Source organism: Pseudophryne corroboree, chromosome 2 (genome assembly GCF_028390025.1).
Source record: "Pseudophryne corroboree isolate aPseCor3 chromosome 2, aPseCor3.hap2, whole genome shotgun sequence".
In the NCBI taxonomy this organism is placed as follows: domain Eukaryota; kingdom Metazoa; phylum Chordata; class Amphibia; order Anura; family Myobatrachidae; genus Pseudophryne; species Pseudophryne corroboree.
In genome coordinates this window covers 93,029,044-93,055,000 of record NC_086445.1, presented here as the reverse complement: position 1 = coordinate 93,055,000, position 25,957 = coordinate 93,029,044, and the positions used below count along the sequence as shown (strand labels likewise).

The 25,957-nt window shown below is 45.7% G+C and overlaps 1 protein-coding gene across 4 annotated transcripts in view; it reads left to right on the top strand.

Moving 5' to 3' along the window:
* Positions 1–10,358, top strand: part of ANGPTL5 (angiopoietin like 5) — a 100,488-nt gene extending 90,130 nt beyond the window's left edge. For 2 of the 4 annotated variants that reach the window (XM_063957012.1, XM_063957009.1), the window contains exon 8: positions 9,749–10,358. In XM_063957012.1, the coding sequence (XP_063813082.1) occupies positions 9,749–10,068 (320 nt within the window). In that variant the 3' untranslated portion in view covers positions 10,069–10,358. The remainder of the gene's footprint in view (positions 1–9,748) is intronic. The other 2 variants (XM_063957010.1, XM_063957011.1) reach the window with 1 other exon arrangement.
* The last annotated feature ends 15,599 nt before the right edge of the window (positions 10,359–25,957 follow it).

Genomic DNA, 25,957 nt, shown 5'->3' with positions numbered 1-25,957 from the left:
GAGGAGGGAGCCGCAGCAGCGCTTTGTTACTGGTGGAGGCGCTACTGCTGCTGCCCCTCTGCTTCACTATAGGCTGTCTTCCGAGAACAGCCTATAGTGAAGCAAAGGGGCAGCAGCAGCGCCTCCACCAATAACACAGCGCTGCTGCGGCTCCCTCCTCCACCTCCCTCCTCCTCCTTCTCTCCTGCCCAGGAATCATCAAGCTGCACGAGGAGCCTGAGCCTGCGGAGAGGGTAAGTATAATTCTTCTTTCTTTCTTTCTTTCTTTCTTTCTTTCTTTCTTTCTTTCTTTCTTTCTTTCTTTCTTTCTTTCTTTCGTGGGACTGCCTGCCGCAATGTGTAAAAATGGGGGACTGCCTGTCGCAATGTGTAAAAAGGGGGAATCTGCCTGCCGCAATGTGTAAAAAGGGGGAATCTGCTTGCCGCTATGTGTAAAAATGGGGGACTGCCTGCCGCTATGTGTAAAAAGGGGGAATCTGCCTGCCACAATGTGTAAAAATGGGGAATCTGCCTGCCGCAATGTGTAAAAAGGGGGAATCTGCCTGCCGCAATGTGTAAAAATGGGGGACTGCCTGCCGCTATATGTAAAAATGGGGAATCTGCCTGCCGCTATGTGTAAAAAGGGGGAATCTGCCTGCCGTAATGTGTAAAAAGGGGGACGCTGTCTCCCGTAATGTGTACCAAGGGCACGCTGTTTGCCGTAATGTGTAAAAAGGGGACGCTGTCTGCCGTTATGTGTAAAAAGGGGACGCTGTCTGCCGCTATGTTTAACAAGGGCACGCTGTCTGCCGTTATGTGTAAAAAGTGTACGCTGTCTGCCGCTATGTGTAACACGGGCACGCTGTCTGCCGTTATGTGTAAAAAGGGGGACGCTGTCTGCCGTAATGTGTAAAAAGGGGACGCTGTCTGCCGTAATGTGTAAAAAGAGGAATCTGTCCGCTGTAAGGTGTAAAAGGGTCTCTACCTGGTGTAGTGGTGCTACTGTGCGGCGTAATTTGAATAATGGAGACTACTGTGCACCGTTTTATGAATTGGTATTATTTTGTGGCCACACCCCTTCCCCACGAAGCCACGCCACTATGTATTTTTGCGTGCGCCTACGGCGCGCACTGCCCCTGTTTTGCATGCAGGGGTGGGGCTCCGATGCCGTTTCTTGCACACAGTGCTAAAATGTCTAGTTACGGCACTGTTGCTAGGTATCCATTTCTCTGGCCCTGAGCAGGTCCCCCTCACCAGATCCTCTCCAGGGGTGAGGGGGTGGACTTGGATGGGATGTGGGGGGGGGGGGGGGGGGGCAAAGCATTTTGTCGCACCTGGGCCCACCGCTCGCTAGTTCCGCCACTGGTGCAGTGTAACCCTGTGTGTGTGTACTGGAGCAGTGCAGCGTAACCCGGTGTTGTGTGTGTGTGTATGCTGGAGTACCCGGGGTGGGTACTTCATTTGTATGTATAGGAGGGGTGTATTTAATCACAGTATATAGGGGTATGTGTATATACAGGGGGCACGTATATATGTTTATTTTGGTAGTATGTGTATATTCAGGGGCTGTGTAGATATGTACTGTACTGTGTATTATTGATGGTGTGTACATGTATGGGAGGATGTATTTCTGTATAACGGGGCGGGCGCCAAATGACTGTCTTGCCCCGGGTGACAGAAACCCTAGTTTCGGCCCTGTGGCACTTGATATGTCTGAGGGGGAAGCAGTTAGCTTCCCGATGGATGGGATCCCGGCGGGCTGGCATTCCATCTATCGGCCAGTCATACTGATCCCTTCTGAGGAACAGGACAAGTAATGCATTTTCTGGTGTACAGTACCTCAGCCACCACACTATTATCATGGATGCCCTCTCCCCATCTCAGACGTAACCTCTCAAATCCGAAGCTAGTAAGGTTCGCACCAGTCAACAGAAGTCACTTTCCTGATATTCCCATCTCTGCTGAAAACACAACAGCATCCCTACTGCTTAAGCCCACTGCCTAGGTTTAATCCCTTCCTCGGAACTGTCTGCATTCAATCTATCTCCAGATCCTGTTACATACAGTTGCAAGAAAAAGTATGTGAACCCTTTGGAATATCCTGGGTTTGTGCATAGATTAGTCATAAAATGTGTTCTGATCTTCATCTAAGTCACAACAATAGACAAACACAGTCTGCTGAAACTAATACCACACAAACAATTATATGTACTCATGTTTTTACTGAACACACCATGTAAACATTCACAGTGCACGGTGGACAAAGTATGTGAACCCCTAGGCTAATGACTTCTCCAAGAGCTAATTTGAGTCAGGAGTCAGCCAACCTGGAGTCCAATCAATGAGATGAGATTGGAGGTGTTGGTTAAAGCTGCCCTGCCCTATAAAAAACACACACCAGTTTTGTTTACAGTTTGCAATTCTCAAAAAGCATTGCCTGATGTGAACCATGCCTTGCAGAAAAGAGCTCTCAGAAGACCTACGATTAAGAATTGTTGACTTTCATAAAGCTGGAAAGGTTTACAAAAGTATCTCTAAAAGTCTTTGATATTCATCAGTCCACGGTAAGACAAATTGTCTATAAATGGAGAAAGTTCAGCACTGTTGCTACTCTCCCTAGGAGTGGGCGTCCTGTAAAGAGGACTGCAAGAGCACAGCGCAGAATGCTCAGTGAGGTGAAAAAGAATCCTAGAGTGTCAGCTAAAGACTTGCAGAAATCTCTGGCACATGCTAACATCTCTGTTGACGAATCTACCATACGTAAAACACTGAACAAGAATGGAGTTCATGGGAGGATACCACGGAGGAAGCCACTGCTGTCCAAAAAAAACATTGCTGCACAGTTGAAGTTTGCAAAAGAGCACCTGAATGTTCCACAGCACTACTGGCAAAATATTTTGTGGACAGATTAAACCAAAGTTGAGTTGTTTGGAAGGAACACACAACACTATGTGTGGAGAAAAAAAAGCACTGCACACCAACATCAAAACCTCATCCAAACTGTGAAGTATGGTGGAGGGGGCATCATGGTTTGGGGCTGCTTCGCTGCCTCAGGGCCTGGACAGACTGCTGTAATCGACGGAAAAATGAATTCACAAGCTTATCAAGATTTTGCAGGAGAACTTAAGGCCATCTGTCCACCAATTGAAGCTCAACAGAAGATGGGTGATGCAACAGGACAACGACCCAAAGCACAGAAGTAGATCAACAACAAAATGGCTTCAACAGAAGAAAATATGCCTTCTGGAGTGGCCCAGTCAGAGTCCTGACCTCAACCCGATTAAGATGCTGCGGCATGACCTCAAGAGGGCAATTCACACCAGACAACCCAAGAATATTGCTGAACTGAAACAGTTTTGTAAAGAGGAATGGTCCAAAATTCCCCCTGACCGTTGTGCAGGTCTGATATGCAACTATAGGAAACGTTTGGTTGAGGTTATTGCTGCCAAAGGAGGGTCAACCAGTTATTAAATCCAATGGTTCACATACTTTGTCCACCCTGCACTGTGAATGTTTACATGGTGTGTGCAATAAAAACATGAGAACATATAATTGCTTGTGTGGTATTAGTATCAGCAGACTGTGTTTGTCTATTGTTGTGACTTAGATGAAGATCAGAACACATTTTATGACCAATTTATGCACAAATCCAGGAAATTCCAAAGGGTTAACATACTTTTTCTTGCAACTGTACATCTAAGAAACATTTACAGAATACACCCACAAGACACTGCGCAATCTCTATTGTGAAGATACGGAGTCTCTGATCACTCAGGTAAACAGTTTAGTAAAGTGGCAAATGCCCTTTATTGTAAATATACACACACAGGACACAATAACATTAACAATTGCAAGACAGAATGGTATCTTACTTACTAAATGCCACAGTAGTATAGAATTACAGTCTCCTGGTGTTATATGCCAGCAGTAGTTCTGTGTCCCCTGGTCTGGAATACCAGCTTACACAGCGTCCTGCGCCACGGATTTTCAACACTGATGGCACCGCAATGCCTAGTCAGTGTCTGCACTCCAGAAGTACATCCACTCTCTGACCTTCTGTGCAGATCTCTCCCTCTTTCAAAAGTCCCACCAATTCCTCCAGGTGTAGACCTGTCTTCCAGGGCTGTCCAAGACGTGGTGCTTTCTGCTTATTGGAGCTGCCTGCAGAGTAAGGGGTGGAGATGGCAGGGAGAAAGGCCGGGTTCATTGCAGGTTAAAACCTGCTGTTGTCCTGTAACATATCTATACAGGCCTACTAGAGAACAATAGATGCTTATTATGTTAGCCTTCCTCCAAATATCAGATAGTGTCCAGTCACCACCAGATTTATCCCCTTTGTAGTAGACAAGGGATTCCAGCTGCTATTTGTCTGTGAAATCCTCTGGCAGAGAATTATTCCTATTAACAGCTACACACATTGAATACAGTATAACCAAATAAACTACATAGTCCAAATATAACATATAAAATATAACTGTACAATATAATAATACAACACAATACAATACAATACTGCCTAGCATATAACTAATAACATATTGGCAATTGGTGGAGTCAATAGGTAGGACCAGGGCTAGGAAAGTAACCGTGTGTATTTTACCACTGTGAGACACGGGTGTAGTACTGCTGACCGGCGATCCCGGCAGCATACCGACGCCGGGATCCCGGCGGGGAGGGGCGAGTGCAGCAAGCCCCTTGCGGGCTCGCTGTGCTCGCCACGCTGCAGGCTCGGTGGTGACCTGCGGTCGCCACGGGTTCTATTCCCACTCTATGGGTGTCATGGACACCCACGAGTGGAAATAGTCCCTGTTGGTCGGCATGCCGACCGTCGGGATAGTGACCCGTCGGGCTGGTGGAGGAGGTCATGTGACTGTCTGTCAGCTGACCGGCGGCCACATGAATACCACCCGTGAGACATAATGCACAGGCTGTGTCGTCACATTACCTCCCCCTACTTTCTAGCCCTGTGTCTTGGGGTAGCTTAAGCTTGCGGAGAGCAGTGGCACTCTCCTACATCAGACAGTCTGGGCGCCGTCATAACAATGACTGGCTGGATTCTCCTGAGGGCCTGGTGATTTGTGAATAGCATTTTACAGTTTGTAGGGAGCCCACCAGTGTCCCATGTCCACAGTCTTTGGCAATTATCAAGAGACTTGCGTGGGGATTTCTTTCCCTGTTCTGGCGGGTGCGTGACCCACAGTACATAAATCAATAAAGTCTTACCAAGGTCCGGTGGAAATGTGATCAGCAGTCCATAGTTCTTGTATTTTCCCCCGGTGTCCTACCCAAATACATTAATCAAAGTCCCCTTTGGAGACAACCGCTGGGTTAGGCTAACAGCTGGTGCAACAGTGTAATTCAGTAAGTCCTGTAACTCTACCTGTGGACTTAATAATTCCCCTACACCCAACTGGGTAACCTTTTATTTCAGATAGTCACAGTTTTCCTCCATAAACAAAATCTGATCTCTGGGGCCCTCACTTTCCCTTCCCAACAATGTATTCCCTGGGAACCCCACTTCCATCACCTCTGGTGCATCTGGACAGTGTCTTGCCTCCTCCTCCCCCACCCACCAAGTGGGCAACTGCCAAGTGGCCTCCAAACCTGGGGATTCTGAAATTCTTTGGAACATGGGCACCTCTTCCATCATAACAGCCTCACTGTAGATGCCAGGAAATTCCATCTCTTCAATCCCTGTGGGTAAATTTTTGGTCATATCCTGGATGGCTGCTTCACTCATGGCAGAGAGAAGCTGTAGCAGCAGGGCCGACTCCAGGCCTACTAGCACCCTGAGCGAGAAAATGTAAAATCGCCCCCCCCCATGCGCGCGCGCTCCCGGAAAAGTGGGTGTGGCCTCTGGAAAAGTGGGCGTGGCCTCATAACTTCATATCATCAAACTATAAACATATTTTCACACAATTAGCAGCCTTACACATAGCCACAGTAGTGTTCCTTACACACAATGTCTCCAGTATAGTGCCAGATACACATAATGTGCAGTGCCAGATAGACATGACATGCCCCCCAGCAGTGCCAGCTACACATGACATGCCCCGCAGCAGTGCCAGCTACACATGACATGCCCCGCAGCAGTGCCAGCTACACATGACATGCCCCGCAGCAGTGCCAGCTACACATGACATGCCCCGCAGCAGTGCCAGCTACACATGATATGCCCCACAGCAGTGCCAGCTACATATGACATGCCCCCCAGCAGTGCCAGCTACACATGATAGTGTTCACTTTTTAGGGCATGGTGCTGATCACAGGGAGGGCACATTTTTAAGTTAGGAGGGCAAAATGATGTACATACTGCTTGTTGTTCCCATACCTATATAAGTGAAAGAATGGACAGTGCGCGCCGAAGGCGCGCAGCAAAAATTAAAGGGAGTTACTTCGTGGGGAAGGTACGTGGCCACATAATAGTGGCAATTTGCATTACACCACACAGTAGTGCAGCTAATACACACTGCACCAGGTAGAACCTCCTATACACTTTGCGCCAGGCACAGCACTGAGACACATTGCACCAGGGAGAGCACTGAGACACATTGCCTAGCCATAGACGCCTAGCGGGAACACTACATGACATGCTCCCCAGCAGTGCCAGCTACACGTGACATGCCCCCCAGCAGTTCCAGCTACACGTGACATGCCCCCCAGCAGTGCCAGCTACACGTGACATGCCCCCCAGCAGTGCCAGCTACAGGCGACATGCTCCCCAGCAGTGCCAGCTACACGCAACATGCCCCCCCCAGCAGTGCCAGCTACACGTGACATGCCCCCCAGCAGTGCCAGCTACATAAATGGCCACACAGTGCCAGATATGCACCCACAGTTCAGATACATAAATGCCCCCAAAGTGTCAGATACATAAATGCCTCCACAGTGCAGATATGCCCCCCACAGTGCCAGATACATAAATGCCCACACAGTGCCAGATACATAAGTGCCCCCACAGTGCCAGATATAAAAATGCCCACACAGTGCCAGATATGTCCCCACAGTGCCATATATAAAATTGCCCCCACAGTGCCAGATATGCCCCCACAGGGCCAGATACATAAATGCCCCCAGTGCCAGATACATAAATGCCCACACATTGCCAGATGCATAAATGCCCCCAGTGCCAGATGCATAAGTGCCCACACAGTGCCAGATGCATTATTGCCCCCCACAGTGTCAGATACATTAATGCCCCCAGTGCCAGATATGCCCCCACAGTGCCAGATACATTAATGCCCCCAGTGCCAGATATGCCCCCACAGTGCCAGATAAATAAATGCCCCCCACAGTGCCAGATAAATAAATGCCCCCAGTGCCAGATAAATAAGTGCCCCCACAGTGCAGATATACCCCCACAGTGCCAGATACATAAATACCCCCACAGTGCCGATATGCCCCCCCAGTGCCAGATACAGAAATGCCCCCACAGTGCCAGATACATATTTTGCCCCCACAGTGCAGATACATAAATGCCCCCACAGCGCAGATATGCCCCCACAGTGCCAGATACATTAATGCCCCCTCACAGTGCACAGATAAATGTCCCCCCCCCCGCAGTGCCAGATAAATGAATGCCCCCCCACAGTGCCAGATAAATGAATGCCCCCCACAGTGCCAGATAAATGCCCCCACAGTGCCAGATATGCCTCCACAGAGCCAGATATGCCCCCAGTGAGACAGATATGCCCCCAGTGAGCCAGATATGCCCCCCACAGTGCCAGAAATGCCCCCAGAGAGCCAGATATGCCCCCAGTGTGCCAGATATGCCCCCAGTGTGCCAGATATGCCCCCAGTGTGCCAGAAATGCCCCCCACAGTGCCAGATAAATGCCCCCACAGTGCGATCCATAAATGTGCGACCCCCCCCACCAAATACCTGAGGCGCTGAGAGGGGGAGGAGGAGTGCTGGCGGGAGTGCTGGCGGGCGGGAGAGTGAGGGTCCGAGTGAGGGTCCGGGTGCGGGTGGGCGGACGGCCACTTGTGTGCGCTATGCGCGGCGCCGGCATCTGACGTTAGACACCGGCAGCGCGTATAGCGCACACACGGACGGGACAACGCTGCACACACAGGGCCGGCTCCAGCTTCGAATATGGCGGCACCAGCGCGCGGCGCCCATTAAGGGTGGCGCCCTGCGCGGCCGCTCTATTCGAACGTGCCTAGAGCCGGCCCTGTGTAGCAGGCAGTGCCTCCTGGCATCCACCTGAATGTTGGAGTCTCTATTATCTTTTTTTGCCTCTGTCAACTCGTCCAAATCTAACAGTTTGTGTTCCGGCGCTGCTGCTTGTCCCACTGGGATGAGAAGCGGTTTCAGGTAGTGTCTTTGGGCATCCAATTGGTCGACAACAACCTCCCCCAGCATAGCACACTGGGCAACTGGTTTGAGTGTTACTGGCAGACTAGATCTCACCTGCATCTGCAAGTCCTCAACCCTTGCGGACGGACTCCTTGGTTCCCTTGACACTGACCTCTTTTTGGTACTGGCATTCCTTCACCGTGTCTTCATTTTCCATCTCTGAAAAGGGAAAGCGGGGTAGCAGCACCTCTGCTTGGTCTGTAGTTATATCAAGCAGATCCCCACTCTGTGTCTTGTCCACTGTGTGTGCGGTATCAAGCCCACCCACCATCGGCTCCTTAGCTGACTGGTAGGACCAGTGCTAGGAAAGTAATCGTGTGTATTTTACCACTGTGCGACACAATGCGCAGGCTGTGTCGTCACATCTATCATGTGCTCACTATCTTCTCACTCATTGACTTCTACGGTAGCCTCCTTCCTGGTCTTTCCCTAAACAGATTTTCACCCTTACAGTCTATTTTGAATGCAGCGGCCAGACTGATTTTCCTTGCAAAACATTCTTCTGCTGCTGCGGCTCTGGTCTATCCTTCCTTATATTGGCTGCCTGTATCTTATAAACCCAATATAAAATACTTGTGCTAACATACAAGGCCATAAACAACACTGTGTCAACATACATTTCTTCGCTTATCTCAAAATATCTCTCAGCTCAACCCCTCTGCACAAGTTCTGCATCACTAATCTACACACATTCTGTTCCCATTCACAGTTACATTACTTTTTTCGGGCTGCTCCCCCTCTGTAGAATACCCTCCCAGACACAACAAGACTTTCCTCTTGTCTCCAAACCTTAAAGCATTTCCTGGAAACACCTCTTTAGAAAGCTCAAATTCCAGACCCACCCATATATCCTCCATAGACTATTCTACCCAATTACCTGCCTTCTACGCAGCTCACACAAAACTTACACATGTTCTCATTCTGCACTCACATATCCTACTGACCACATGATGCCAACATAGTTGCGTGACTGGATCATGTAGCCCACCAAGAACCTCTGCAATCTGGCTGGACCAGTTTGTAATATTTAGTAATTATTCTTATGTATCAACCTAAGTATCTGTAGATTGCAAGCTTTATAACAAGGCCCTATTACCTCCCTATCTGCTATTACCCCTTCTTGTTTTTTACTGTTTGCGCAATTGTAAAGCATGTTGTTAAATGCCTGCGCTATATAACTAACTGTTAATAAAATAAATAAAATAAAATACATGGTATTTGAATATTATTATAATTATTAATAATAATAATAATAATTATTATTATTATTATTATTATTATTATTATTATTATAATGATTATAATAATACAACTAGAAATTGAGCTAGTTAATTAAAATGACATTGCAGAAATTATTATTATATTTTTTTTTAAAAAGAAAACTATTTACTAATTGTTAATTTATGTGCAGGTGATGCTATACGAGGTTACAAGAAAGAAGACAACCAGAATGCAATGCCCTTCAGCACGTATGATGTAGACAACGATAATTGCTATCCTTCATGCACCTTCAGCGGAGCCAAAGTGACCAGCTGCAGTCAGCACAACAACAGGAGCGGCTGGTGGTTCAGCCAGTGCGGTTTAGCCAACTTGAACGGTTTCCACCGAGTGACACGAGCTGTAGACGTGCCGGGCATTCACTGGGACACATGGAAAGAAAACAATTCAACTGTCAAAATTAAATCGGCTTCAATTAAAATTAAGAGAACTCATTACCCCTTTTTTAAATGATTTCCTTACTCATTTTGGTTGTTAATATTATATGAATAATGAACAGCAAAGTGTCTATAAATACCTTTAAAATAATATTTTGAAGCTCTGTGTATTTTTATATTTCTATTACTTGTGATAGTTTAGTTTTTTTTACTTTTTTCGCTACTTGTATTCCCCTAATGGAATATAAGGTTTCCAGTCCCAGAGTATTTAACTACTAGAAAATTTTATTAAATTCCACATGGCAAATTGCCTCATGTATTATTCGTTTTCAAAATTCAATAAACAGAAGCTATAAATCATGATATTAATCCTCCTCATTACCAGCTACTGGTTTGCAGTCCCATTGCACAGATAATTAGATCCATTTTTACTTGTAAAGGGTCTATTATGCAATGGAGTTTGAGAATGGGCAATGTACAAGGTATCGTGGCTGTCATTAAACAATTATTATAGGAATCCTAGGTATAAAATGAACAAGCACGGACGCGTGCGCCACTTAGAACGGACATTAGAATTGAAAATCCGCCTGTGGAGAAGCTTTACAAAGCATTTCAGTAGAGTACGAGTGATTTCATCTCAGCAATCTATCAAACAATAACTTCCCTTCTACATTCTGTGGGGCTGACATTTGCACGTATGTAGTGTACGCATCTAGCCACCGTCATAGTTCTCTGTGCTTGCATTATTAAACATATGCTTCATGCAAGAGTTCCATGTGCGCCAACTTTGCATTACTCGCAGTTCCATCAACGTGTTCTGTCTAGCCTTAGCCTTTGGGCAAACACCCCATTAGCACCCAGTTACACCCCCCCCAGGCGCAAGTGGGGATGTGACTGAGTTACGTACGACTCAGAACCGCCCGTAGTTGCACGCGCTTTGCTCAGGAGAATGCGTAGAGCATAAATACGCAATATCTGCAAAACAGACTTGTGTTCAGTTCTGTGCCAAAGTGGCCATAAGTGATAATAGTTACTTTAGGGGACATTTTGCAGAATTTAGTGGTGCCTAAAGAAACTGCCTGGTGACATTTAATTATGAAACATAATATTTCAGAAATTACATTACAAAATATGTGACAATTACTACATTAAAGATAGAGGAGGGATGTCAGGCAGGATTAGCCTTTATTTTCAACATGTACCCAGCTCTCACCACAATGACTCCAGGCATTGAGCAAGTCCAAGGATTAGCCGAGGATCCAGAGAGGAAGTCATCAGAAAGTCAAGGGTCAAGAGCCAGAGAAGTAGATGTCAAAAAGCTAGGGGTCAAAACTAGAGATGTGCGGGTTGGGATTTACCCGGATCTCAAAACGGTATCTTATTGGCTCTCAGTTGTCACATGTTTTGGATAGCCACTGCTCCCTACATCTCCAACCTCCTTTCCCTTTATACTCCTTCCCGCCACTGGCGTGCGCAGCACATTTTATTAGGGGGTGCACCGTCGGAGGGGTGTGTCTAGCACCGCCTTTTGGGCGTGTCTAGCACTATCTATTGATGGTCAACGCATAAAATATACACCTTTGTACCAATCCTAATAAAGCAGATACATTGTCAGATGTTGTGGTGTGCACCAAACAAGCACCCCTGATGGCATTAACTGCAATTCCACTGCTCCTCATCAGCCTGGTCTGGCTCCCCCTCTCTTTCACCTGCAAGCTGCAGCAGCTTACTTACAAATCAGTCACTCACTGACACTGACAGTCATAGACTAGTACTGCTGCTGCTGGAAAAACTAGTGACGTCTCAATGCTGCTGCCGGCTGTCTGCCAGTATTGAATTTGTCTTCCTAAGAGGAACGCTGGCTGCATGCTGCTCCTCATCAGTGGCTGGCATTGGCATAGCATAGAAGGAGAGAGGTGTATATGTGGTGGGTGTGACGGGAGGGCATGCGAGCAGCATGACGTAATCACGTCACATCACGCTGTTTTTGTACATGGTGGTGGAGCAGGGAATTTGAAAGCCGGTGGCAGTGGCACCCTTGATTAACCCAGGCGTCCAGTCAGTAATGCAGTCCTGACAGGGTGCAGCGCAGAGGGGACAGTAATCAGCCTGCTCGGCGATCGCTGCATCAGGCATGTGAGATCGTGGTGCCAGACATTAGGGGGTGCCTGTGCGCACCAGGAACCCCTCCTGCGCACACCTATGCTTCCCGCCCACTACGGTCGGCTGATGACCGTCACCTCTCCTCTGCCTTGGTCACTGCTTCCCATGCACGAGTTCAGGATTTTGCCCGTGCTGCACCCCTTCAGTGGAATGCGCTCCCCCGCTCCATTAGACTCTCCCCGACCTTGCAAAGCTTCAAACGGGCAATAAAAACCCACCTATTTATCAAAGCGTACCCCTCCACCAATGCATAACCGAGTCCTTAGGCTGCTCCTCCATCCCCCTGCCCCACGCCTTGAACATCTCTGCTTTGCTTGCATACTGCCATCAGGCTTCCTCCTGCTTGCTTGCACCTCATGTCATCTGTCTGTCACCCCTCCCCACTAGATTGTTAGCTCTTCAGAGCAGGGCCCTCTTTCCTCTTGTTGTCTAAGCCCTCTTCTCGACACATTTCAGTCAGCGACCATCTTTACCTGCTTTTTCTCCTACTGGTAAAGGCTCCTCTCTATCTATGGCCGCCAGCCCCAAGTAGTACAATGATTACTCCCTTGCTACTTACATCTAAGCTGTATTATGTTTTGAGAATTGTGGTGCTCTTTGTTACCTGCACTCCATTTTTGTTATTTAATTACGGTAATGCTAAGTTTTGTCTCCCTGTACTGTCCTTTGTACGGCGCTGCGTAACACTTGTGGCGCCCTATAAAATAAAATGTAATAATAATAATAATAGCCAATTAGAAAAATCTGGATAGAGCCGAACTTGCGTTAGTTCTGGCATTAAGAACTGAGTAAATCCGAACCCGCACATCTCTAGTCAAAACACAGTAAAGTAGCCATGGAGATAATAGGATTTGGAATGTTGGTTCACAGAAGCAAGTTTAATAAACCGGCAGCTGAATGGTGCTTGCTGTAGCAAGCCTTACTAGTTGCCAGCCAATGATGTCTGAGGATAGGTAAGATTCTCATCTCATCAAGATGAAAAAAATGTGGAGAATATGTAAATTCTGACAAAGAATGTATCCATTGTCTGGATGTATCAGATTGTAGAAGAAATGCTGTGTCTTAGGTAGTAGACCGAAAAAAACATTATTTGAAAAGAGAGTTGGGGGGGGGGGGGGGGGATATTATTATAAACAACACTGGGTCATTTTACATAATAGCCATTAAAATTGCCTAAAATCATGGATTCTGCAAATCCGTAACCTTTTATATTTCTCTGTGAAGTCAGATGTAACCCCTACATGCAAACATTGAGGCCTTCAAGGCATATGAAACTTGTGAACAAACGGGCTACGTCAGGGACACAGTACCATCATGGGCCCTGACTGTGATTCTCAACTTATGTATCTCTATTGTCCTAAAACATAGACAAAAGACAGGATTTTAGGAATTTCCAGGTTGCTGATCTTTGGATTTCTTCATACTTGCCAACTCTCCCGGTAGGTCCACGAGAGTCCTGAATTTGGAGAATATCTCAGGGCCCCCCAACAGAGTTAGCCAATCTTCTTGTGCTGCCCACTTTCCAACTGAAGTGGATGCCAGAGGTTGGATGGTGCAATTTGCATTGAATTGCATTATTTAAGCTCCACCCCTTCTGTAAAATCAACATTCAAGATGGGTCCACGATGGCTTGTAGCTCCGGACCCATTTTAAACATGCACCAACCACTGGAGTAGGTTGCCCAATCCTAGAAGGTAAAACAAAGTCAGCAGTATATTTCATTTAGAGTCGGCAATATATATTATTTACTTTTGTAATTCTACATGTCATCTACATTTTGTTCTTTTTAGCCAGATTTTTTTTTTACAAAGTAGTCTGGTCTGCAGCATGAAGGCTATAACACTGCTTTTGTGACCAGTAAATCATATGTATTCCTGTTCAACTGCAGCAACAGCAGCATCCTGACGTTCAAAATCTCGGCGAGTATTTTAACTCTAACCCACCACTCCTGCAGCCTAACACTAACTGTCCCCTCCCACAGCCTAACCCCCTTACACACACACAGCCTAACCTTAACTGTCCCTTCCCACAGCCTAACCCCTCTACACACACACACACACACACACACACACACACACACACACACACACACACACACACACACACACACACACACACCCTATCCTTATCTGTCCCCTCCCACAGCCTAACCCCTCTACACACACACACACACACACACACACACACACACACGCACACACACGCACAGCCTATCCTTATCTGTCCCCTCCCACAGCCTAACCCCCCCCCCTACACACACACACACACAGCCTAACCCTAACTGGCCCTTCCCACAGCCTAACCCCCCTACACACACAGCCTAACCTTAACCCTCACCCTTGTGCCTAACCTGAACCCTAAATTTAACCCTAACCCTAGTGCTTACTGTCGGTATCCATCGGCATTCTAACCGTTGGGATCTCAACCGCTAGGATATTAACTACATCCCATATGAGGACACATCTTTACCCCCACTAAAATAAAACACATGCACACTGTTGGCAGTACAAGGGCACAGCTTTTATTAATTAAAATGTAAATCAGGAAATAGATGGATGAGAAGGAATTGGTACATGCCAGTTGTGCTGCTAAGTAAATGGGCGCTTTGGGGTAAATTTACTAAGATGGGAGTTCTATTTAAGATGGGATTTTGCACATAGCAACTAATCAGGTATTGTCTTCTAGAAGGTGCTAGATAAATGAGAAGTCGAATCTGATTGGTTGCTATGGGCAATGGGGGTCATTCCGAGTTGTTCGCTCGCAATCTGCTTTTAGCAGCTTTGCACACGCTAAGCCGCCGCCTACTGGGAGTGAATCTTAGCTTCTTAAAATTGCGAACTAAAGATTCGCAATATTGCGATAAGACATCTCTGTGCAGTTTCTGAGTAACTCGAGACTTACTCTGCCAGTGCGATCAGTTCAGTGCTTGTCGTTCCTGGTTTGACGTCACAAACACACCCAGCATTCGCCCAGACACTCCTCCGTTTCTCCAGCCACTCCCGCGTTTTTCCCAGAAATGGTAGCGTTTTTTCACACACACCCATAAAACGGCCAGTTTCCGCCCAGAAACACCCACTTCCTGTCAATCACATTACGAACACCAGAACGAAGAAAAAACCGTGAGTTAAATTCCTAACTGCATAGCAAATTTACTTGGCGCAGTCGCAGTGCGGACATTGCGCATGCGCACTAAGCGGAAAATCGCTGCGATGCGAAGAAATTTACCGAGCGAACAACTCGGAATGACCCCCAATATCCCATCTTAAATAGAACTCCCATCTTAGTAAATTTACCCCTTAGTGCTGTTTGTGCGATGTGCCATGGTCCACTTCACATTATACATTTACCAAGACATTAAACTGTCTGTTCTTAGAAGTCCCTAAGCCAGTCTTATGAAGAACGGCCAACAATTGGCAGATATGAAATAAAATTCCACAGGGGCAGTCAGTAAGAAGAACAGCGTTACCCACCCACAGTGTTTACAAACCGAAAATAAATAAACCCACAGAGTTTATAGCAATGGAACTTTAACCAATATTCCATGAGATCATCCAGCGATGCCCTGCATTATATAACTATGGATGCTTAGAAAAAAATAAGGTGGTCATTCCGAGTTGATCGCTCGCTAGCAGTTTTTAGCAGCCGTGCAAACGCTATGCCGCCTCCCACTGGGAGTGTATGTTAGCTTAGCAGAAGTGCGAACGAATGTATCGCAGAGCGGCTACAAAAAAAATGTGTGCAGTTTCAGAGTAGCTTCAAACCTATCACATCAGACCATTCAGTTCCTGATCTGACGTCACAAACCCGCCCAGCGTTCGTCCAGCCACGCCTGCGTTTTTCCTGACCCGCCTGAGTTTTTCCGACCACTCCCTGAAAACGGTCAGTTGACACCCAGAAATGCCCTCTTCCTGTCAATCACTCTGCGGCTGCCTGTGCGACGGAAAAGTATCGCTAGACCCTGTTGACAATGCCTATTCTATACCTTGTATAAAACACGCTAAAAGGTTAAAGAACACAGTACGCAATTGGCGCACGAGGTACCGTAAGGGTACGCCCTTAGCGTAGCGGACGCTGTATCGGGAGCGAGCCGCTCGAGCGACACAAACGCTCGCGAGAATACGCTGTTGGTATTGGGCACACTATAGGTGAGCGACTACCGTAATGCTACACTATCAGCGTAGCGGACGCTCGAGACCACGAGGAGATCACGAGCGGCGCAGACGCTCACAGTGTTAAACCTATATAACTAAACCATAAACAATGTACTTATACTGTAAACCCTTGTGCAGTGCTAAGGTGTAAATGCAACACAGTGTAACCTTGTTAGTTTAAAAGCTGTATGAGCGTATGTGACGCTCAGAGAACCCCTTAGCAATATAATAAACACTCAAATACCGGTCTAAGGGTCTAACGCCTTTTAAGGAAATGAATGAACGTTCAATTGCAAAAGAATAATACAATACAAGTTATACACTACCAAGATAACATAAAATACCTAACCGGATAACTACACATAAAATACAATACAGATATAATTACATTTAAAGGGGGGGGAGGAGAGAGAGAGAATGGCTTATAACATTAAATAAGAGACAATATGGTTGCAGAGAACTTACGCACCAGGGGAAACAATCGCAAGCGCCTTTTCTGGATATCCAGCTCCCGATTATCAGCAATGAGAACCGTTGAAGAGAGTAGAGAGCTGGCCCAGATCGGCTTGTCCTTTTATACACTACACACAATACAGTACAATTGTCCCTACATTCTTATTGTTCATTGGACACAGGAATTCGTCTTCGCATTATAACAAAAGGTCATAGGTTGGTTCATACAGGTGGGCTGTGACTATTTCAAACTGCTCAGATGGGAGGGAAACTGGGTTTCCCGCCGCATGGGTAATAAAGTGCAAATATAGTAAATGTCCATAAACTTCTTATGTCCATAACTATACGCACGAGCGATTAATCCGCTTCAAACCAACACCGGAATATTGCTAATTATATTCTCTTCCGATGGATACTAAACACCACTGTGTAACCCCTGTCTGACCCTTCGTATCAAACAAAGAGGGATCTCTTTGTCCCCGAACATACTACATTAACTAAACTTTCAGATTCTATCAAAGGGACCATAATCTACAAAATACATTATATGAATACAATATGTTACGATTGAGTCGCCCGCTAGATGAACATAAACTCTACCGTAAATGCGCATACCGCGCGCCTGCGGGTACACGCAACTGAGAGTATGCGCACGCACGGGAGGGCTCATGCACACGCAGCAGGCACTCGCATGAGGTGCATATATGGCAGTGTGTAGCGTGATATTTTTCTGACTTTGACAGTCCACCCTTTGGCAGTCACCAATAACTGCCACTTTCTAAAACATTTCAAAAAGAGAAAAATATATGTCATGTATAATACATTTCTATGATTGGGTAGGGGAGGAGAGGAGAAGGTAGGAAAAGGGTATGACCTAGTGAGATAGCAGAAGATTGTGTGTATGAATCCATGTTTGGGGGGTCATGTATCATCGTGCCGTACGTGTTTTAAATCAAGCTTCGAGGTATTGCGAAGTATACATTTGAATTCCTTCTTATCCCGTGGTACGGGTCTGTGGATGGGCTTTCAAACTTTACCGAGCTCTCTTCGGCTTTTGGTTGCAACAAAATGGGGGAGCACATTTTAGTTGATGATACATGAATGGGGGAATATGTGAGTGCTGATATCTGTGCCTATATTCCCTATCGACTATGTGTGTTATTACCTGAAGGTTGTAGAGATGAAGATAAAGAACAATTATGGTAAATGCAGTGATAAACTATGTGAGTTTAATATACATTTGCCGATTGAGGTCTTGTCTTGTGTCTTGTCTTGTCTTGTCTCGATGTACATGTTGACTGTAGTCTCCCGATGCTTTTGCTATAACGGTGTGCAAAAAGCTTTTTCAATGTCCATAGACTTACAAAAAGTATTGGGCTAGCGTAAAATTAAAGGTACTAGGGATATGGGGGTCTATGGCATAGTCCATCAGTTGTCTGTGTAAAAGGTTGTCAAATTCTTCTCCCAAGCGGATGTCTTTGTACCTTGGAGGAAAACAAAGGAGAAACGGGTGAAAGAAACGGACCGTGGAATCACATTTTCATCACAACATTGTCTCTATCGTTGGGTCATAAACCAAATCAGTCGTTGTTATTACAGTATCTTCACTTCTTAAACTCATCACTCGGGCGCTACGTTTACACTTTGTTAAAACCCGAACGCATCTAAATATCAGACCGACCAATATGATGACACCCAGAGTACACAGAAGAAATTTCCCTACATCCATGATAATTCCTTGAGTCCATTCTCCTAAACCAGAGAACCAATTTCGTGGGTTCAACCATGACACCCAACTGGTCAGCTCATTACCCACAGCGGCAAGGGTGAGATTGTGTTTCCTTCGGAACTCCCATTTTAATTGCAAAATGTCATCCATCTTTTTGTCTATGACCTCAACCGGGTCCTCGGTGCTGTTTGTAATATATGTGCAGCACTTTATTCCATACTGAGTCGCTAGGGTAACACAATACCCGCCTGTCACAGCTGTGAGATACCGTATTTTTCGGACCATAAGACGCACTTTTTCTCCCCAAAAATGTGGGGAAAAAAGTATGTGCGTCTTATGGAGCGAATAAGACATTTGTGGGTAGCGGGTAGTGGCCGCGGCCGGCGGGTAGCGGAGGCTGGCGGGTAGTGGCGGGTCCTGGATGCTACTGCTGCGCCGTCATCAGCAGAGCGGCCACAACTCAGCAGCAGAGCCGGCGTCCTGTAACTCCCCTGCTCCCCCATACCTCCTCCCTCCTCAGGAGAGTAGGAAACCACTGGTACTGTCGGGTAGCGGCGGCCGGCGGGTTGCTGCGGGTCCTGGATGCTGCTGCTGCTGCTGTGCCGTCATCATCAGAGCGCAGAGCGGCCACATCTCAGCAGCAGAGCCGGCGTCATGTGACTCCCCCGCTCCCCCCCACCTCCTCCCTTCTCAGGAGACGCAGGGAACCACTGGGGGTGTGTGTGTGTGTGTGTGTGTGTGTGTGTGTGTGTGTGTGTGTATATGCTCGCTCTGATGTGTGTGTGTGTCTGTGTATGCTGGCTCTGACAGAAGGCTGCACTGTATATCTCTTAGAGGTCAGAATATTTTTTTCCCAGTTTTCCTACTCTAAAAACTAGGTGCGTCTTATGGTCAGGTGCGTCTTATGGTCCGAAAAATACGGTAATTGAGAATCATCCTATGCTGAACCAGTTCTGTTTTATAAGCTTGGAGCTCCCTTCCGGTATACCTGAATGTGTCATCATACATTTCAGTGATATTGTCTAATAAATTTGCAAGCGCAGATATATATTTATAATTTATCACTCTTCTGGCGGTACGAGTGATATCTAACGCGATTAGGAATTGAATCCCGGTGGATTCATTGATCAGGTCAGAGGCCGGATGCTCTGTTCTTTCTATTAGGTGTCGTTTAACGATGTGTTCGTAATGAGTGTGAGTATAAGGAGCTTGGGCACTGCGGTGAATATCCTTCATTTTAGTGTGGGATACGGTCATTACCTCAGGCAGTACTTTTCCAATATAACACAACCCTTCTGAGTTTGGGGCAAGCCACTTATACGCCTTCCTCCCGCATATGAAATATGCATCATCGGGGAGAACATATGGGACGGAGTAGGACATTACCATATTACACATTTTCCATATGAAATCTCCTAACCCTAATTCTCCCATCTGTTTAGTACACGTATCAGTTTGTAGGATATGTGCACAGTATCCTGGTGATACCTCTCCAACTCTCATGGTCCTACTTCCTAGGGTATACCTATATCGGAAATATTTTCCACTACCGGCTATGTGGCGTATAAGTTCTGTATCTGTAGGCATTCTATCGTCTCTGTATGAAAAGGTCATGGTTTGGTTATTCCATGACACTTCCCAATTTATCGGCTTTCGGAGATTGGAAATGTTAAAAGATACTAGGGATCTATCCACATGATATTGGTGGAGCTTCAAACTAGGAGGACTGGAGATATTAAACCTCCTGTCCACCGGCCTCCCACCACTTAGCTCAAGTACCTCCCCTATAGTTAAAGGGAAGGGCACTAATCCTGATTTGCTATGGCCTTGAGGTACTTGAGAGCATACCCAACAATCTGTCTGATTTAACACTTTACCCACTAAGGAATGATAGTCACTCAATGGATGCCGGTCCATGTGGATATTAAAACTGGACTGACATTTCTTGATACACCCATCCTCAACTACACTGTCACAGAGTCTACAGATACATTTCTCTTTTCAGCTAACAATCCTTCACAATGTCTATAAATAACATGGCTGCTGGGTCGTTTCCGGTACTCGCCTTTGCTCGGTGATTGTGTTGTTCTTGGAAATTTACACCTCTGTCTCTGTCATCAGAACCTTTCTGGATCCTTTCTCGACCTCACTGGTACTCTCACCGAAACAGACTGCTCTGGTCAACATCATGGTCAACAGGAAAATCCATATCACAGTCTCTTGGGGCAAGTCCATCTTACAGGAGGAGAAAAGGAGTAATTTGTAATGGGGGTACAGAAAAAAACAGTTTGAGGGGGAGAGAAACTTGTTATGATAATTAGTTCTCTAGTCTTGTTGTTCTTCTTGTTCTGCTGTCATCTCAAAGGTGCTGTCTCTCAGTCTTCCAACCGAACATTCTGGTGATACAATATTCCTTCCAAATCAGCGATCTCTCTGTAAGGAGCAAAAATCTTGCATTACCATTTGTCTAACTGATGTGTGACATACCATCTTTAAAACATGAAAACATGAGTTAGAAGAGTGAAACCAAAAAAAAAAAAAAAAAAGAGAGAGAGAACAATTCATATACATATATATTACATAAACCAACAATAAACAACAGGAAAAAAAATTTTTTTTCAAACATTTTAAAACATTGTCAGATCTGCCGTTCATCATCAGGCTGTCATATCTACATGTCCAATGGTATCCTTGCGCAGTCCCTCCCACCAGCACCTCCATACTCCACCCTTTGTATCTGGCCAGGATACATTGATGCGGGTAGGTCATGCTGGGGTTTGGTAGACTTCTGCAAAGACCAAGTAGCTATGCAATGTTTGAGTCCTGCTGATGACCGTCAGAGATGGGGAAAAGAAACATTTCACAGATACATTACAACGTTTCACCCGGTCATTCCTGTGTCTTCAGGGAATGACCTCCCAATTTATTAACCGTTACCTCAGGCTTACCATCAGTCCTAATGATCACCTTTTCCTGACTACATATCATGGGTGTGGCCCAAAATTCTTCCTATATGATCCCTGATTATAATTTGGTTTGTCATAACTTTGCTCATATTCATGTCTAGGGGGTCTGACTTTATGTGGGCTGTTGCAGTTGCTGGCATAATGCCCTTCTCTTTTACAAAGATAACAAGCCCTGGGCTTCCTCCAAGTGCCAGTGACCTGAGGTCTGGGTTGATTTGATGCCTCCTCAAACGCTTGGATGCTCATCACCATCAACCGCTTTCCCTGTATTTCCCTGATTTCTTGGATACCATGGTTATGTTGTTGTCTAGGGGGTTGATATGACTTTTGTATATTTCTCGATCTACAATCTCTTGCAAAATGTCCCTCTTTGTGACAATGGTAACAAACTACCACATTTGAATTTCTCACAGGATTTTGGGTCTTAAGCTGGTGTGGCTTTTTGGTTAGAGCCTGTATACTTACAGCCATCAGCTTATTACTCCTTGACTCCCTGTGTCTGGTGATGTTCTGATCATGATCAATAACGGCCTCTCTTAATGTAGCCACCGAGATATTTCTCCAGTTTGGGTTGGTGGTCTGTACCCTTGTTCTCAACACCTCCTTTAAACCATTCATTAATAACCGCTACTTCTTTATGATGTGCATTTGTTTTGATGTCTGTGATCCCAGTGTCTCTAGCCATTACTTGCAGTGCTCGATTGAAGTAGTCAGAAGTACTTTCCCTTTCTCCTTGTCTTATGGAGAGGATTTTGTTCCACTTAGCAATGGCTGGGAAATATACTGCTAACTGTTGGTTGATCTGCTTAATACATTCCTGATTGTGTTCCTCCGTATGAGGTACCTCTGTGTTTAATTTACAATCAGCAATACATTTTGCAGGGTCAACACTGGAGGGCAAACATGCCCTCAGCACTGTCCGCCAATCTTTGTTGGTGGGTTCTGTGGAGTTTCCTAGTTCTTTAATAAATCTCTGACATGCAACTAGATCTTTCCTAGGATCAGGGAATTCAGACATAATTGCTCTCAATTCCATCCGGGACCAGGGACGGCGCATTGCACTGTCCTTGACGGGAATAATTCCCTGATCGTCAGTCTTCCCATTGGGGACTGTGATCACCCTGACAGGACTAAGTTCAATTACATCACCTTGTGTTGGTCTTACAATATGAGGTACATTTGTTTGTGCGTGATATATAACACCGTACGTACCTGTGGACACGACCTCACCTGACCCTCCGTTAGGGGGTTTGATTACTGCCTTTACCGATTTGGTCGCGTCCACCTGGATGTCTTGTAGGATGGCTTCTGGAAGAGGTACCGACATCGTGCTGGGCTCACTTTCTTGTTTGTAATCCTGAGGGAAGTTTAACATGGGGTGCAACTTGCATGGGTTAATAGTTGTACATCTAACAGTATTACAATTATCATCGTTACGTTTATTACAATTAGTCTTATCATCTATAATACAGTTGCTAAGTGCATTTTTATCGTACACCATTGCGCCATTCTCTGCAACCATAATCCTCTCCATTGCCATGTCTCTCTTCCCAAGATGAGAGTCAGATATGTAAGTTAAATTTCTTTGCATTTCACTTTCCTGTTGCCACAATTTTAAATCATCATAATGTCTAATACGCCTTTTTGAAGATTTAATCAGACACACTCTTCTCCTTAAATTCTGTAATATTTCTGGATTAAAACTACCTACCCGGGGAAACTTTTCCCCGTCATGCACAGTCATCCTTTCCCATTCATTGCATAATATTTCTGTGTGATGACCATCTTGGTCTGATTTCTCACACATTACCTTGCCGACCTGATTGATCGGTTTCAAATCAACCTGAACCAGGGTTGATCGCCCCTTACCTGAACAAGTGGCCCCCATCTCTGCAGGCGTTGCTTTCACTACCTCTGACTTCCAATCAGGGTCTCCGGCAACCCTCACAGAAAACCAAAATGTCCGGGGTAAGGCTGCGGTGGGGGTTTTGCCTCGAGGTCCGCCCACTTAACTCCGCCCACGTTGGCCAGTACTGCAATCACTGTTCCCAGAGCTGCTGTACCCAACCTAGGGCCCCTATGAACCTTTATTTACTGGGGTGTGTTGGACCTTCCAGCCCCCAGCAAGTATCGGTTGTTGGAATGTCCCCGAGTGATCAGGCTACTTCCCTTAAAATAAAAAAAATTACACAAATCACGTTAACAATGTGCAAGTAGCGTTCTTCTGAATTCAAGACACGCTAATGCACACAATCACATGCGGTACAATCGTATCTGCACACAAGCAACTAATCTTATGTGCGGAACGATCAGTGGAATTGAAAATTTCTGCTGCAAATTCCTTCAGCGATGAGCTTCTTTGGCCTATATGGGTCTCGCACCAACCCCTCTTCGGTTGTGCTCTCTACTTCTAGTCTGCTGTACCTGTCTGTGACCTCCTGGTCCGTGACCTCCTGGTCTGTGACCTCCTGGTCTGTTATGTACAGCAGACTCTACTGCTCATTAATGTGTCGAGTCTAACAAGGGACGCCTCCCAAGCCACCCCACGATATCACTCTCGCTGGTGTATCTCTTTCTACTGGCCTATGGTTCCCACTTCCGTAATAAAAGAGAAATCTTATATATACACACACTCTTACCACATGTACACTTTAATTTTTATTTCTGCGCAGAAATCCTTTCATTCGGTATTAGCCTAACCCAGAAGAATGGCAACAGAGAAAGTCTTTTTCTTTTAACTTTTAAACTTTTGGATTTGAGATAGATTTGTGTTATTTTCGCGTTATTTCCTTATCGCTTACTAAACAATACTATCGTGCGGTTTGTATCATGTGGGCGTATCCGTATGCTCCGTTGCGTAATACACGCTCCGTGCGTCGACCCTTGCTGCGTACGCCCTGCCCTTGTAAGGACACGTGTACACAGACCAAGTACGTCCACAGTTACACACTACACGTTTATCAATGTGAATGATCTTTAACAGTAATCCTTCACTGACCACCACTCAAATCTCCCTTGTATTCTAGGCGAGATTGTGTGCGTGCCTTTTACAATTATTCCCTTAAATATTACTTTTATCTATTAATAACAACAAATGTCTCAACACGTTTATCACTAGTATGTGGCAATCAGGAGAATGAGGCACGAAAACAATACTAAACAAGAAATACAGATGTGCATGCTTATTGCTTATGCGTACGTTCGCAAAACAGAAACTAAACAGGTTTTAAAAGACAATAATGTACTGTTCCTACCTTTCGGTTCTGGATTCCTTCAGCACTCCTTACTAAGCGAAGCAGACGCTTATCTGGTCAGCACTACGAGGAATATTACCTCCCGCCTTTTGCTGATCGATAATGTCTGCTGAAATTACCTAGTGCAGATATGTGAAGAGCGGGCGAGTCCCCAATTGACAATGCCTATTCTATACCTTGTATAAAACACGCTAAAAGGTTAAAGAACACAGTACGCAATTGGCGCACGAGGTACCGTAAGGGTACGCCCTTAGCGTAGCGGACGCTGTATCGGGAGCGAGCCGCTCGAGCGACACAAACGCTCGCGAGAATACGCTGTTGGTATCGGGCACACTATAGGTGAGCGACTACCGTAATGCTACGCTATCAGCGTAGCGGACGCTCGAGACCACGAGGAGATCACGAGCGGCGCAGACGCTCACAGTGTTAAACCTATATAACTAAACCATAAACAATGTACTTATACTGTAAACCCTTGTGCAGTGCTAAGGTGTAAATGCAACACAGTGTAACCTTGTTAGTTTAAAAGCTGTATGAGCATATGTGACGCTCAGAGAACCCCTTAGCAATATAATAAACACTCAAATACCGGTCTAAGGGTCTAACGCCTTTTAAGGAAATGAATGAACGTTCAATTGCAAAAGAATAATACAATACAAGTTATACACTACCAAGATAACATAAAATACCTAACCGGATAACTACACATAAAATACAATACAGATATAATTACATTTAAAGGGGGGGGAGGAGAGAGAGAGAATGGCTTATAACATTAAATAAGAGACAATATGGTTGCAGAGAACTTACGCACCAGGGGAAACAATCGCAAGCGCCTTTTCTGGATATCCAGCTCCCGATTATCAGCAATGAGAACCGTTGAAGAGAGTAGAGAGCTGGCCCAGATCGGCTTGTCCTTTTATACACTACACACAATACAGTACAATGGTCCCTACATTCTTATTGTTCATTGGACACAGGAATTCGTCTTCGCATTATAACAAAAGGTCATAGGTTGGTTCATACAGGTGGGCTGTGACTATTTCAAACTGCTCAGGTGGGAGGGAAACTGGGTTTCCCGCCGCATGGGTAATAAAGTGCAAATATAGTAAATGTCCATAAACTTCTTATGTCCATAACTATACGCACGAGCGAGTAATCCGCTTCAAACCAACACCGGAATATTGCTAATTATATTCTCTTCCGATGGATACTAAACACCACTGTGTAACCCCTGTCTGACCCTTCG